Source organism: Heterocephalus glaber, unplaced genomic scaffold (assembly GCF_053883595.1).
Source record: "Heterocephalus glaber isolate CG9 unplaced genomic scaffold, H.glaber_assembly_v1.0 deba00001532, whole genome shotgun sequence".
Lineage (NCBI taxonomy): Eukaryota > Metazoa > Chordata > Mammalia > Rodentia > Bathyergidae > Heterocephalus > Heterocephalus glaber.
The window spans coordinates 7175181-7191431 of record NW_028258330.1 but is presented as its reverse complement, the minus strand read 5'-3'; the positions used below and the strand labels follow the sequence as shown (position 1 = coordinate 7191431).

The 16251-nt window shown below is 34.2% G+C and overlaps 1 protein-coding gene across 11 annotated transcripts in view; it reads left to right on the top strand.

The window, feature by feature from the left end:
• Positions 1 to 16251, top strand: part of Macrod2 (mono-ADP ribosylhydrolase 2) — a 2157923-nt gene that overhangs the window by 2066776 nt on the left and 74896 nt on the right. For all 11 annotated transcript variants that reach the window (XR_015442057.1, XR_015442059.1, XR_015442058.1 and 8 more), the window contains 2 exons: positions 12786 to 12860; positions 13120 to 13212. Coding sequence is in view for 6 of the 11 variants with exons in the window: in XM_087189052.1 (XP_087045178.1) it covers positions 12786 to 12860; positions 13120 to 13212 (168 nt within the window). In the remaining 5 variants the exon portion in view is untranslated. The remainder of the gene's footprint in view (positions 1 to 12785; positions 12861 to 13119; positions 13213 to 16251) is intronic.

The window sequence follows — 16251 nt, the reverse complement described above, 5'->3', positions numbered from 1 at the left end:
AGCCAGACTAGAAAACCAGATTTGTAGAGAACTCAGAACAGTTTTGTATCCATAGTAGAGCAAAATGAACAATAAACTAAATGCTGTTCTGGCCCTCCCAGTATATCTTAAAAACAAAACTTTCAATGATCAAGCTATGTCTGAGTGGCTTAACTGCATCCAAAAATGAAGCTTAAGAATATTGGACTATAAATCTGTCTCACACTCCACCAGTAAAATTGATCAAATTACCAGTTATGCAAAGAAATATTGCCAGACAGTTCTCCATGCCTTTTTCATGTTTTGCACATCCTGTGAGCAGAGGCGCTGACTGGCTTTGTTCTAACCAATCTTCTCAAGAATGTTTATATAGCAAACAACTTTTGAATACAGAGAAAGTGTCTCTTTTTGATGCAAAGGACAGGCTTGCTTATATTCATAGAAGATAAGAATAGTGTCTCCCTCCAGATCAAAGAGTAGACAGGCCTACTGGCTTCTACAAAAGATTCAGATTCTCTATGCTCAAGAGCCTTTCCCTGGGATACAACCCACTAAATGTGCAGATATATCTTGGCCCACATCAGGTCACCCTGTGGAACTGGGGCTCCAGAAATGACAAACACATTCTGGTTACTGCTATTGATTTGAATAATGAACCATTTTATCATCAAATTAACAAGTTAATTTCAGGTAGTACAAAATCTCAGATTCTTCATAATTATTTTTTTTTTTTTTTTTTTTTGTACCAGGGATTGAACTCAGGACCTTGCACTTGCAAGGCAGCCAGCAGAACCACTGAGCTAAATCCCTAGCCCAATTCTTCATAATTCTTGAGAGGAAGCAGGAAGAGTATGAAACTAGGCAAAGAAAAGTCAATTACTAGAAGTCAATTCAGGAATGGTACAGATCATTAATATTAAAAAACATGCTAAAATTATTATGGCTGAATTCTACATTTTGAAGAAGCTACGGGAAGTATTGATCATATTAATTTATGATATGAAAAATGTAAAAGGACCCAAATTGAGTTTCTAGAGATAAAAACTACAATGCCTGAGATAAAAATTACAGTTGATGAGAGTAATGATACAGTAGACACTGAGGGAGATTAGTGAATTCAATATGTAGTGACAGAAACCACCCAAATTGAAACACAAAGAGAATAAATGACTGAATAAAATTAGTAAAACATCACTGAACTATGGAACATTTGAAAGGTAATTCTGGTTGCCATGCACATGAACTGAAGTCTCTGAATGTGTGTGAGAGGAAGAGACAAAAACTATTTTGAAGTAAATGTGGTGAAATGTTTCTAATTATTCAGTGAAACTGTGGACCCACATATCCTGGAACTTTTATAGTCCCCATAAAGACAATTATTTCTAAGCATTTCATGATCAGTCAACACAATCAACACAGCAATAAAGAGAGCAATCTGAAACACAATCAGAGAAAAACTACATACAGAGGAATACAGGTAAGAATGAAGCAAAAATTTCACTGGAAACTACAGACTATAAATACACACAAAAACATAGATGAGTCACAAATACTAAACTCTAGAAAGTACAAAAGCATATATAGGCGCAACTCAACTTAGGGCTGCATCTTAATAAATCCAGAAGTTGAAATGATTGTAAGTCCAAAATTCATTTAATATATCTAACAAACCAATCACCATAGATTATCCTAACTTAGGTTTAAGTGTGCTCAGGACACATATATGCCCTTAAGTTAAGCAAAATCATCTATCACAAAGCTTATTTTATAATAAAGTGCTGAATATCTCATATAATTTGTTGAACATTGTACTGAGAGGGAAAAACAGAATGGCTGTATAAGTAAGCTTCCCCACCACCAAAAGTCAAACATAAATTGGGTACCATCTACATATTGCACAATTTCATATCTACCAAATTCAAAAGCAAGAAAAAAATAACATTCAGAAAAGCATGCTTAGGTGGTTAAAGGATAAAATCTAGGTAGCCATCACTCTGACAGTCAGGGTGTTAAGTAAACTTCAGTGATTGCTAAGGAGGTACTGACTGGGAGGGGCCACAAGGCAGGCTTCAGGCCTGGCAGTTATTGGAATACCAAAGTTTTTGAGTTTATTTTTTCTTACTTAAATGAGCTGTCCATATAGTTTATTTACTTTCCTCTTCATTTGTTGCAAATTTATAGAATGGTAAAAAGAGGAAGAAAGAATGAAGGAAGGGAATGAAGGGGGATAGAAAGAATGGAAGTGTCAGAGGCAAGGCTACAAAATGAAGATTATGGTGGGAAGCAAGGAGAGTTGAACATGAAACTGACTTCCATAAAGGCAACTCAAAAACTAAAAATGCTAACAATTTGTGATAGATTCTAACAATTAACTTTAATAAATTAACTTTAAGAATATCCTTGAAAACTTGTACAATAATTACAAATAGAAGTAAATCACAATAGAATTAAAGAAAGATGTATCTTTTTCTAAATTTCTCCTAAAGTTCATACTCAACATGATAATATATCCAGTAATGTAAGTAATAATAAAATGTACCAGTATGGCAAAAACACAATATATCAAATGAGATGACAGATAAGCAAATAATTATGACAGTAAGTATAATTAGGTTACCTTTTCAAGTGTAAAAACTACTCAGATTTATTTACATTCAATAAGATTGTAAAGCTTAAAAAATAAAGTTAGAAAAAAAAGATGTATTTGGGGAATGAACATCAAAAGAGAACATTGAAAACTACTTTAGAATCTACCCCATTAGAATTATATCTAAAAGTTTCAAGTGAGAAAGAGTTGGTTATTTCACATTGATAAAATGTTAAATCCCTAACTAAATATAACAGTGATGGGTCTTTAGGCGTTGCATGATACGGCAATAGATACAATACAAATAAAAACCTCTTGGAAATGCAATGGGGAATTCACAGATACAATATTATCAGCAATGACAGAACAAATAGACTAAAAAGTGACATAGAATGTTTTTAAAATGTGATTAACAGTATATCCCTGCTGTAGGAATAGACAGTCTGATCAATGAAACAGACTAAAGAGTTTAGAAATAGACCCAGCACATATTCTACCTGACATTTTAAAGACAGGTAATTCAATAAATGGCTTTCAAACAAGTAGTACAGGTACAATTCCCCAATGATGAGAGTCATCATATTGTATACATAAAATGTACCAATAAATTTAATGAAAAAAAAAAGTACTTCACCATTTGGAAAAATAAGCTGAATCCCAACCTCATTCCTTACACGAACATAAATTCCAAAAGAAGCAAAGATTAAATATAAAAATGAAACTAAAATATTAGAGTAAAAGAACCAATGGTTACTATTCAGCACTAAAAAGAGATGAGCTATAGACCTGTGAAAAGACATGGAAGAAACTTAAATGCCTATTACTAAGTGAAAGAAGCCAATTTGAAAAGCTATGAACTATATGATCCAGTTATATGATATTCTGGAAAAGGCAAAACTACAGATATAGTAAAAGTATACATAGTTTCTAGGAGAAAAAATTTAGAGCAGTGAAACTACTCTGCAAGATACTATAATGGTGGATACATGTCATACATTTCTCCAAATCAGAAAATGTCCAGCACTAAGATTCAACCCTATGTAAACGATGAACAATGGACAATAACATCAATGTGGGTTCATCACTTGTAACAAGTATACCACTCTAGAAGATAAAATCAGTGATGGGGGAGGCTGTGCAGAAGATATATGGTATATTGTGGTACCTTCCTCTCAATTTTGCTATGAACCTAAAACTGCTCTAGAAATAGTCTAACTTTTTTGACAAAATAAACTAGTTTCATGCACCTATAATTGTATGTGTATATTATAAAATGCACACATATACATGTGCATCTTTAATACATGTGTACATATATGTTCATATGGGTCATAAAAGAAAGAAATGACTAAATCTGAATTTATAAATGTTGACATCATAAAGACTATAATCAAATTCTAATGAAAAGCTCCTGGGAAAAATATTCTCAACTTAAAAGACTAACAGCTAATTTTCTTTACTGAAAAATATGTCTCATATTGCAACAAGAAGAAAAAAAAGCAGTCCAAGATGAAAATGGACAAAGGATTCAGTTACTTAACTATTTCTCAAAATAACTATAAGAGAAGGGTTCCTTTCTCCCCATACTCCCGTCAGCATTTGTTATTGGTTGATTTCTTGATAGCAGCCATTCTTTCTGGGTTGAGGTGGAATCTCAGTGTTGTTTACATCTGCATCTCTCGAATTACCAGTGATGTTGAACACATTTTCATATATTTATTTTCTGCTTTTACTTCTTTGTCTGAGAAATGTCTGCTCATTTCAGATCCCCATTTTTAAATTGGGTCTTTGAATTTGGGGGATCTGATTTTTTTCAGTTCTTTTTATATTCTAGATAGTAGTCCTTTGTCTAAGGTACAGCTGCTAAAAAATTTTTCCCACATTGTAGGTTGTCTCTTAGCTCTATTGGTGGTTTCTCTTGCAGTGCAGAAGCTTTTTAATAAGATGAGATCCCAGTTGTTGATTCTTTGTGCCAGTTCCCGTGCTACTGAGGTTTTGTTCATAAAGTCCCTTCCTATGCCAATGTCTTCAGGAGTTCTACCTAACTTATCTTCCAGCAAGTTTAGTGTTTCTGTCTTAACATTTAGATCTTTAATCCACCTCGATCTTAGTTTAGTGCATGGTGATAGGTATGGGTCTAGTTTTAATCCTTGGAAAGTTGAAATCTAGTTTTTCCAACACCATTTATTAAATAGGCTATCTTTCCTCCAATGAGGGTGGTTGGCTCCTTTGTCTAGTGTGAGAAACTGAAAGTAAATGAGGATTAAAATGATTAAAATGAATAACTGATAATTTGAAATATTAAAAGGTCCAAAGGTGTAGGGGTGGTGGGAGGGAAAAGGGAAAGGAAAGAAGGGAAAGGAAAAATTATGAGAAAAGAAAAAAAGGGAACCAAAATCTATGTAAGTAGGGAAGGATGGAGGGGTGAAGTGTACACAGGTAATGGGAAAAAAAAATAAGAACCAAGATTCATCATGTACAGGTACAAGCACCCAATGATAAATGTAAATGTATTGTATACCTAAAATGTACCAATAAAAGAATTTAAAAGAAAAAAATAAAATAAAAATTAGACACACACACACAAAAGAACTATAAGAATAAATAAAAGGATGTCATTAATTTTTATTGTTTAAAGAAATGAAATAAAACAGATGCAGTATCTTCTCTTTTTGGATAACTGCAAATACAAAATATTGGTGTGAATAGGTGTTCCAAACACCACATACTATTGGTGAGAGACTAAAAATCTTCTCACCAACAATTTTGGCAGAACCTAATAAAAAGTAAAATGTCATACTTTGATGAAGTGATTGTGATCAGGAATTTATCCAAAAGTAAATATTTATTCACAAAAGTGTTCATTGCAGTATTGTCTTTAATGGCACTTAAACACACACAAAAAAGATAGGAAACATCCAAAAGTTCATCCGTAATATGGACTATTATGCATCTTTTCAAAATGAGATTTCGGTTCCTTTTAAGATAGTATAAATATTTCACCTTTTTCAAAATAAGATTTCTGAAAAAATTCTAATGATAGCATATGATGCTTATAAACATAAGAAATAAAGTAGGAATCAAAACATTTGTGTATATATCTGCAGATGTATGTATACATATATATAAAGGTACATAACAAATTAATGTGTATGCACGTGTATGTACACATATAGTTATATATTTCATAATGTTCCAGATAATAATACTGGAGATGAAATAGAAATATTATATCTCCCAACCCCTTAACTGTATGATACACCAAGTTCTTGTTCTCTAGAAATTGAAGAATGAGTTCTATGAACAACAGAGGTTAAGAGTAGGAAGATATCTATTGATAGGAAAGCTCCTGAGGGGAAGGAGGGGTCCAGAGTGGATAGCTGGGGAACCCCACTTTATAAGGGAGTTTTATAGGGTGAAACCCACAGAGGTACAATTTGGGCCACAGCAATGAACATCCAATAAGGTTACAAATACAGTCACTTAGGTAATAGTGGTCCAATTGGGAAACAAGTCATGTAACAAGCGTGGATGGAAAGAACAATGATTCTCCTAGGAAGTGGAGGGTTCAGAGTCTCTAGTCACCCACCAGGGTGGCTGATGTCTATCTAGACTTCAATAGGCCCAGTGTTTGTTCTTTGAGGAAGTATGTAGGTCTGGTCATCTTGTCTTTATCTTGAAGCCTGGTTTTCAGCTGATGTGTCTCCAGTGCAGCTGTGTTGTGTTTCACCTTTGTCCTGACCCTCTCGAGGACCTAGCCCTATCTGACTGCATATAATATTTCTATCTAAGTCATCTGTCTATAATTATAATACCCAAGAAAATAATGGCAATTCAGAACACTGAAAGTGGCTATTCCTTGGTTATGTAATTATCCATAATTCTCAATACTTGCATGCATTCTTCAGTATATCTATAAGGAAATTGCATTTCTTTTTTAATGACAAAAAAATAATTTGGGAAATAATTTACATTAGAAAAATATTATTGGCCCAGAATCAAGAATGTCTAAGAGTTAATCAAATTTATCCTAACCTAGGTTTAATTTTTGCTTTTAACTTGGAATGTTTTTAGACATAGTAAAAGTAAAGTTTTAAATATTAGCAGCAATCAAATTTAAAACTTAAGAAAAATACACAATTTCCATTGTCCCTTTAAGACAAAAATCAAAGAAAGCCTACATTCTTAGAAAAATCTGAGTATCTAATAATCTGCAAATGATAAAAACTATATTGCTGTTACTTATTGTTCAAAAACAGTCCATTTACAAAATGAGTTTAAGTTTAGCCCCTAGAAATGCTTAATTCCAGACTGATGTCCCAGACCAATTTTTATGCAAATTAATTAAAGCCTTAGCTTGAGCCAAATTTAATTACCAGGCTTCAAGAAACAATCACATGATCTATTTCTGAAGAAAAGTGAATAGGTTTTGGATTATGTTTCTAATGGTCCCCTCCCATTAGTACGGATGATTGAATTCACTTTATGAAAAATATATACATAAAATGTGGAAGACTGTGTTTCCCAAGAGGGATTAGGTTAGAGGATTGTAGGGATGGGTTCAACTAGACTGAATATTAAGAGGCAAACAGAAAGCTTGTCTGCAGGAGCCAAGAAAGCAAGATAGAAAGTGCACTTCAGATAGTTCTGAGAAGTGGGTGGCAGGGAAGCCTCAGTTGAGCATTGACACAGAACAAGCCTGCATGCAGGACAAAAAGCTCTTACACACCTTGTCCTTAGCAGGCCAAGTCCTGTCTTGGCTAGGAAAGGAAGGAGAAAACAGGACTATTTTCAAATTCCAAAGCTAGGCACTTCAATCTCTCCCCAACACGCACACTGCTAATCCTAACTTCCTTTTAGAAAAATGGGGAAGAAGAAAATATATGTTTTTCTATTTCAAGAAATGATTGCCAAAATATATGAAGCATACAGGTGAAACAGATCAGAAATAAAGACAAGTACACAGGGTGAGGGAGAGAAATATTCCAAAAATGCTTTGAAATGGCCTTTCATCTTCAAAGTGAAGTGCCAGACTTACAGTCACAGAAACCCTGGTGTGTGTCAACAGCCTCAGGTGCCACCTTAGGCTGTCCCCGCTTATCAGCAGCACCCCAGGCCCAGCTGAATTGTAATCTTCCCACTCTTGATTGAATTTTTCTGACAGTTTATCAGGTGCAGCGGTGAGACCCACAGGAATACAGAGTCGGTGCCTCTATTCACTGACTGCCCTCCTAGTTCCCTTCCTCATACAGACAAAGCTAGATTACCAAGGAAAGTTAAAGGTCACAACAAGGACCCCTGTGATGGCCACTCTCCCATATTAACAGCAGTGAGTCTGGACACAGTGAAGAGTCACTCCTAATGTTACTCACCCAATAACAAACATTAATGTGACTAGAAACTTCACCAGGAGATAGAGAATCCTAGGAGATTGTGCAGTGTCACACCCTTTATTTTCCCTATGGAAGATAAAATTGAGCCCAAAATAGGTTGTAATTTGCACAAAACACCTAATTATCTCTGCTCCCATCCTAGGGTTTTTTGCAACAATAACCATATGGCATTCTCAGTAGCATAAGACATTTTACTTTGTTATTAAAGGATGAAGAGGAAGAAAGCTACTGTCTCTAATGACTATAGGCTTTGAAGAGTAATATGATACAAAGCAAATTAAATAAACAATTTTGGTTACACCTCAAATAGGTTTGGGGAAAACAATACAGATAAAACAAAAATTTTACTTTCACAATACTCATGATCTAGTAAGAGAACAAACCCAGACACAATCATATTCAATTGTGATAACAAAGATAGTAAATAGATGAACAAGCAAGAAACTCCATAAACAAAGTTGTGAAAATGACCAGTCCTGTCTCATGGATTAGAAAATGCTGTACATAAAAAACAGGCAAACTGATAGCTTCAATTTGAGAGAGAGGGAAAATTTTACAACATAGGGAAAAAAAGAAGAAAGGAGTATTTTACCCATTGCTAAGCATGCTAAGTGGGTACAAAGTAAAAAAGTAACATGTTTATGAAATGGTGAGCATGTTAATATATAAAGATCTGAGGGAGTGCTACTTAATTTTGCCAAAAAGAGGAAAAAAATCAAGAAACTTTTAAAAGTTACTTATCATTTGTATTTCTCTACTGTTAGAGGTCAAGTAGAATAGGGACTGAAAAAAAGAAATTGGAATCTGCTAGATAATACGTACACACAACCCCTGCAAAACACACATTTTAGCCAGAAACTTTTCTTCTATATTACTGAGAGAATTTTTCTGCATTTTAAAATTTTCTTATCATAATTATTAAATTATAAGGCAAGCAGTTGTTATAAAATGCAAAATGCTTATTAGTAAAATAAAAACTCTCTAAATTAAAATCCCACCTGTCATTCAAAGATGATCAGTGTTAGCATTTGAAATATAGCCTTCCATTTTTTAAACCCACAGTTATAAGCTTATGGAGGGCACAGTGTGTAATTTTCAAAAAAGAAAACATACTCTACCCTCTGCTACCCTTTTAAATTTCATACTGTATTTTCTCTTTTCTGGATCATCATTTCACATTTCTTTTGCTTACTGCCTTTTCTTTCTTAGTGTATTTTCACTCAAGAGTTTGTATATCTAAAGCATCAATTTTTTAATTTATGGTGCTTTTTTTCTTTTATGATATCCATGGCAGATTTTAATACTGTCATTGTGCTTTTAGATCTGTAGATATTTTTAAATTTATTAGTCAATTTCCTGCTCTCTAATCCATCTTTTCATTTTCTTATTCATCAGAACTTATATTTCATTGCAAACACAATGATATGTCTTGTATTTTTGTTTTTCTGAACATATCTTTGCAAAAGTATTTTTGCCTTAACGTAATTTCCTTATATAATGTTTCAGTTTTTAACTCCCCTCTTTGTTTGAATAGCTGGGAATAGTTATCAAAATGTTTGCTAGGAGAAATGTGGAAATGTACCCTTTATTCTATGTGATTCTTAACAGAATAGTTCTTTCCATCCAGCCATTCTGGTGGCCCTCTCGCCTTTATCTAGAGAAGATCTGCAATTCAAATCCTGGGGCTCTGTTTTTATCAGAGTTGAGGCTGGTGTCCTCTTGCCTCATTTCTTCATTTTGATTTTAGAATTTTCTATTTATTCTTATTAAATTTCTTCTTATTTCACTTAGTTTATTAAGTGTTTTGGTTTTGATTTTGCTGTCCAAATTATTAATTATTCCTCCCAGTTTCCTGCCATTTACAAATCTGCTACAAGTGATTTCTTTTTCAAAACTTTCTCTTTTGCATCTTTCTAGACAGGATTTGATGTCTGTGTTCTTGCAACTATGTGCATTTGAGGACAACCACTCTATCTTACTGAAAATCTACTCCCAGTACCTGACAAATCTACCATTTAGTGGCACTCAGTGCATTGTGCAATGAGTGGCTTCTAGTGGAGTCATCATCTCTCTATATAAGGCCAAAGGAGGCAAGGATGGAAATTGATTTTGGTGGAAAGGTTTTTCATATTAAATAATTTTGTGACCATTAATAGCATAATATCATCTAAAAAATAAAAGGAGCAAATGAAATTCTCATACATTTCTGGCAGAAGTGCAACATATAACAAATTCTTTAGAACACTGCTTTGCTGGGTCTAGTAAAGTTAAATAATTTGTTCCCTATTATGTAGCACTTTTACTTCTAGTTTCATACCCAGCTGATTTGAATACACCTATCCACCAAAAAGATGTGTAGGAGAATGTTTGCACCAGTTTTACTTATAATAGATACAAACTGAAAATAATTCAGTTTCAAAAGGCATAGCATATTCAGACAGTTAGTTGCATAGTACATATCAATGAAGACAATGACAAACCATGCAGGTAGCAACTGAGATGAACTCAGACAAAATTTAAGGTGCAAAACCACATATATTCTTTTTATATGGATTTCAAATACAGACAAAACTCTTACCTATGGGGGGGTTCAACAGACGAAAGACACTGGTGCTGGAAATGTTCTTGATCTAAATGATGAAAGCATGTGAAGATGTGTGTGAGTATATATGTAAAGCATCATCAAACTGTATACTGTTGATATGTGTGTTTTATTACATGCAAAGTAAACTTTAATTTAAATACTCAAAATGCAAAATAAAGACATTTCCAGGCAATGTGAAGAGGCATTTGTAGTTAGATAGAACTAGTAATGAATTTTGAAATCAGGATGAAGACCACAATACTGGTGATGATGAGAGTTAATAAATGAGTTGTTATCTAGGCAAAGTCTGGGTTTTTTGTGAGGGAGTAATAACTACTTCTTGTAGTTCAATGTGTCTCAGTCTTTAGCATACATACAAATCAAATGGAGATCTTGTAAAAAAGGTAGGCTCTAATTCTCCGGGTCTGGAATGAGGCCTAAAATTCTGTAAGCTTCTAGATAATCCTAGTTTGAGTAGAAGTAGGGAATAATGGGAAGGAATGGCATTATCAACAAGGAAAAGTTCTTGATCAAATCCATGTTTTAAATGGTCTTTCTGCTAGCAAGTCACAAAACAGATTACAAGAGAAGAAAATGACAGCTCCAAGAGACAGTGATGCACCCTGAATTACCAAAAGAAAATGGAAAGTGGGAAAAGACAAACATTTTGCATAATAATCAAAACAAAATTAGGGTTTCATTGAACTTGAGGTTTCTAACTTTAATGATCAGGTAGATAAATATGCTTCAATTTTAATCATTTTATCAGATCCTTTGGGCCCAAATTGAACTCAGAAAAGATGAATGTCATAAAAAATAGTATTTCCTGTCTGGATCACTCTAGCAGAGAATGAATCCAAGAGAAGTAGTATAATGGGTGGTTTAAGAATAGTTGTATCTAAGAGGAAAATACAAAATGAAAAGTTATACAAGTCAGCATTGCTACAGTAACAAATTAGCCCAAAGTCTCATTGGCTTTCAACAGCAAAGGTTTATTGTGCCTATGCCTGGCTCTACTGGTGCCTTTGATCCACCAATTTTCATTCCAGGACCTGGGATAGAGGAGGTAGGTTCTGTTGGGAGCAAGGGAGCCAGAGGAAATGTGCAATGGCTTTTAAGTTTCTGCTCAGTTGTAGCACACACCATGTCAGTGCCAGGACCCTTTTCTAAACCAAGTCACGTGAACATGCCTGGCGTTGATCAGGTGGGAACACACCCCTGTTCCAGAGGAGCCACTACAGGTCAAATGATTAGAGACTGGAAAATATAATCCCCTCCAGAAAGAGCAGACAAGCTGAAACACATAGCGCCATCCATCACAGAGATGTAACCAGGCAAAGAGCTTGAGCTCTTTGTGCCTCTGACCCCTCCTATTTCTGAAATTTTCATTTTTGAATTCAACAGTAAAATATCCTCTGCACAAAATCTTTCATTACAAGAGGCAAAATGAACAGATTTCAATTTCCTCTCTTAATGAGCACTTAAATGTTCAGAACTCTACAGGGGAGAAGAGGGGGAGAAGCCAGGGGGTATGAAAGAAAAGCCATTACTAGATAATCAGCCTTGAAGTAATCAAGAGTTGGCTGAATTCTCTCCTGATCTCTCCTGGATTCAGTAGGTGTCTTAAGAGAATGGTTGAGCTGTTACTGTATTCTATTCCTGTGTGCTCACATTATTCAAGTTTTTTGTGCACTGTTAATGAAAGAGTGAAATTTTCCAGTAGTGTTTTAAGGGTTTTTATGGAGTCTTTAATATGGAAAACAATCTGTATCTTAAAAGGAAATTAAATGTAGTTTATCCAGATAGCCCAAGAATTATTTTTTTGTTTGTTGGTTTGGTTTTTTTTGGTACTGAGGATTGAACTTGGGTCCTTGCGCTTTTGAGTCAGGCGGCAGAACCACTGAGCTAAATCCCCAGCCCAAGAATTATTTTTAAATTTCAAAATTCCAGGTTGTGTCCACTCATGTCCAATACACTGATAAGCTAAATACTAATTACAAGAATGAATAAAGAGATAGATTTTTTGCCAAATTATCTGGGTATTTCTCATAAAATAATTGATATATTTCAATTATTTTGAAAACTATATTATTGCCATCTGTTTCAGTTCAAAACTATTCTGTATCTCTTCATGCATGATTAAAAGTATGATTTTTTGAAGCTTTTGTTTTTTCAAACCAAGCATAAGGCTGTCATCATGTATTTTACATCCCTTTTATTTTTCAATCAATGCTCTTAACAGGGGAAGAGAATGATTCAACAAAGAATGAAATCAAAATCAAGACAGAATCTCAGAGCTCATATATGGAAACAGAAGGTATGGAAACCAGAATATATTGTTATCAGAAAAGTGAGATGAAACTGTGAACTGTGACTTCTGTATATAAAGTGTGTGTGTGGTGTGCATGTGTATAGAGACAATGATTCCTGGAGAGTTGCAATCATGTGCTGCTTTGTGAGCTTCCTGAAACTTGGAGCAATGAAAAAGAACTTTAACTTTCTATGCTGTTGTCACTGTTTTCTTAATGATTCCAACTAAAACATCCCAGAGTCTCCTTCTGTCTCATTCTATTTAGAGCCTTCATCAAACCAAGAAGATGCCACAATTGTGGAGCAACCAGAAGTGATTCCACTGACAGATGACCAAGACGAAAAAGAAGGTGCAAACGGTAAAACTGCTGTTAAATTAATCCATCAAGAACAGAGCATTTCATTGGATTCCTGCCTGGAATCCAACTATCAAAGTTATCCTCTTGCAATTGCAGTCTATAAAGGGGGAAATGAACATTTCTTTAACTCTGAACCTGATTTTGAAACTAGAATAAAATTTAGAAGCAGCAAAAGAGGAGTCTTGTAGCAATTTTTTCCTTTTCCAGTTAGAATGAAGATATTTCAATTATTCATTTAGGTTCAATTTAAAGCTTTAAAACTATAGCACTGAGAAAATCTACAAGAAACCAAAATTATGCAATAGAGGGGTAAAATTCACAGAAAATTTGAAATAGCTTTAAAACAAATAGACTAACTTTTTGTATTGATTTCATATTATTTCATATTATTTTCATATTATTTTCCTTCTATAAGGTCCTTGGAGCCATCAAGTTCTCAGAAACAGAAAGTAGATTGGGGGTTGGCAGGACAGGGTAAGAAGAGGTGGGGCACTGTTATTTGTTTATTTACTTATTTTAAGAAAAGATTTCATTGCGTAGTCCAGGCTTGCCTTGAACTCACTATGGAGCCCAGGCTGGCCTGGAACTCTTGGTGATCCTCCTGCCTCAGCCTTCCTAGTGCTAGGATTACAGACATGTACCACCACACCCAGCTGTATTTGATTTCATTGTTCCTTCCTTTGTATGCTCATAATTTAAAAAACAAGCTATATAAAATATGCTCATTATATGAACCTTCTAAATTGCAAGTTCATTTGCTAATATAGGCATACAATAATATTGAGTACTTTTTAATAATAAGTGAGATATAGTGATTTCTGAAGATATAGAAGGAATGAACACTGTAAATATTAGTGTTTCAGCAATAAGCCAATATATCAAAGTGAAGATAGACCTACTTTATAAAAATCTTTTTGGAAAATCTATCAAATAAACTTAGTATTCATTGAAGATCTTGAAGAATTCAATTTTCAATTATAAAGCAATCTCTTTTTAAAAGCTCATGAAATAATTTTTCTGTTACATTATATCATAAATCATACTGCTCTTAAATAGGTATTTGAAAATCAGTTACAGGGTAATAACTTGATAGACTTTGTTTATATAACACTGTGATCAATTTTGTTTCCAAATTAAAATGCAGACATGATCTCAATTGTTAAATCAGGTCAATAGCAACTACAGCTTCCAAATTATGAAAGCTTCTTGGCAGGAGCATTAACACAGTTTAATTGGTAAACTATGTTAGTGATTTTGACACTTTGTTTTAATTTCTAATCCATTTATAGTGCAGTATTCTTCCATATCTATGTCTCTACTAACTTTTTCTCTATTGCAAATCCTAGTTCAGCATCATAACACCATGTTCCTGGCTAGCAAATGAATTAGCCTATTTGAAGTATTTTATGTCTAACAATGATAATAGAGAATTGATACATACTCTTTCAGATTCAGATACATGATATTTCTCCCTTCAATTTTACTCCTAAAATGAAAAATACACAATGTATGCCCCTTTGCTTACTTGTTCTACTGTAGGAACTATTTGCTTTGTATATTACATCTGAAGAAATGTAAATGAGTTAAAGAACATCAAACAACTGGTACATTTCCTTTTTTCTAGCTTGACCTATGAAAGAAAAGCTCACATTCAGCACACATATTCCTAGCATGAACATTCCTCTAATTACTGAAGAATTAAATATTTCTTTCGTCTCTCCCTTGTAGGTCTACCAATCTTCTTCCATAAATAGTGGGATGGCATGTGGGAAAGGTGCAAGGTCAAATTCTGCTACATGCTTGTAGCAACTTTGAAGTTGGATTTCTTTATTGAAATTTGACTTTTCATTAGAAGAGAGTAACACTGGTGGGCTTGAGTTAACCACATTTTTCCTTCCTGTCTTTATTGCAGATGCTTAACTTGACTCTTCCTTGAACATTTCTGGTGTTTAAATTTGATATAACTTTAAATCATCATCTTTGTCATCTTACGCTTTTCCTCAAAAAGTTAAGAGTCATTCAGTTATGCATAGGAAAAGTACTTGTCTTATTTTATTTTCTGTTGCTAGTAATACCACAGACTGGGAAAGTTACAAAGAGAAGAGATTATTCCAGCTCATGTTTGTAGAGGTGCAAGTACCAGGGCCCACATCTTTCCAGTAGAGTCGTGGGGCAACACAGGGCATCATGTGGTAAAGACCAGGAGTATGCATGCATATGTGTGTGCACATCTGCTCTCCCTCTCTTTTCTTATAAAACTACCAGGATTCAATTATGGAGCCTCCATCCTAATGACCTTATCTAATCCTAATCATCCACCAGAGTCCTGCCTCTGAACAACTTGTGGTAGGGTTGACTTTTCACCCATTTAATACCCCATAATGGGGATTTAATTTCAACACTTGGGGGACACTCAAATCATATCCCAATAATGCAGTAACCCAAAGCAGAAGGAGAAACATGTAGATTCACAATGGCCTCCATAGCTCTTCTCTACCAATGAAAGAAGGATTATTTAACATGTCTGCTTCAGGCTCTTCATCTGTAAGATGTTGGTGACAAAAAAAGTAGCTGTCACATACAGTCATGGGAAAAATTTAACCAGTAACTCATGTAAAGCGATGACAACAATACCTGTCACATAGAAAGCATTCTTTAACTACTTAGTATTTATCATAATTTGATGAGTAGATGAAAAAACCAAGAAAAGCTACATATTTGTTCACCAAGTTCCTCAATATCGTTTTTATTGTTGCTGTTGTTGTTGTTTTTGGTATAGGGAGTTGAACTCAAGACCTTGAGCTTGCGAGGCAGGCAGCAAAACCACTGAGCCAAATCCTCGACCCTTATTTATTTATTTATTTATTTATTTATTTATTTATTTATTTTCATCAATGTCCTTTTAAACAGTTTTGAATCCATAGAAACCTTATTATTCTGCATTATCCTTCAACAACAAGTGGCCCCTACCATTTGATTGGTGGAACCACATAACACAGGCAGTTTCATTATGGCCACAAACTCTATATGTTATTGCTT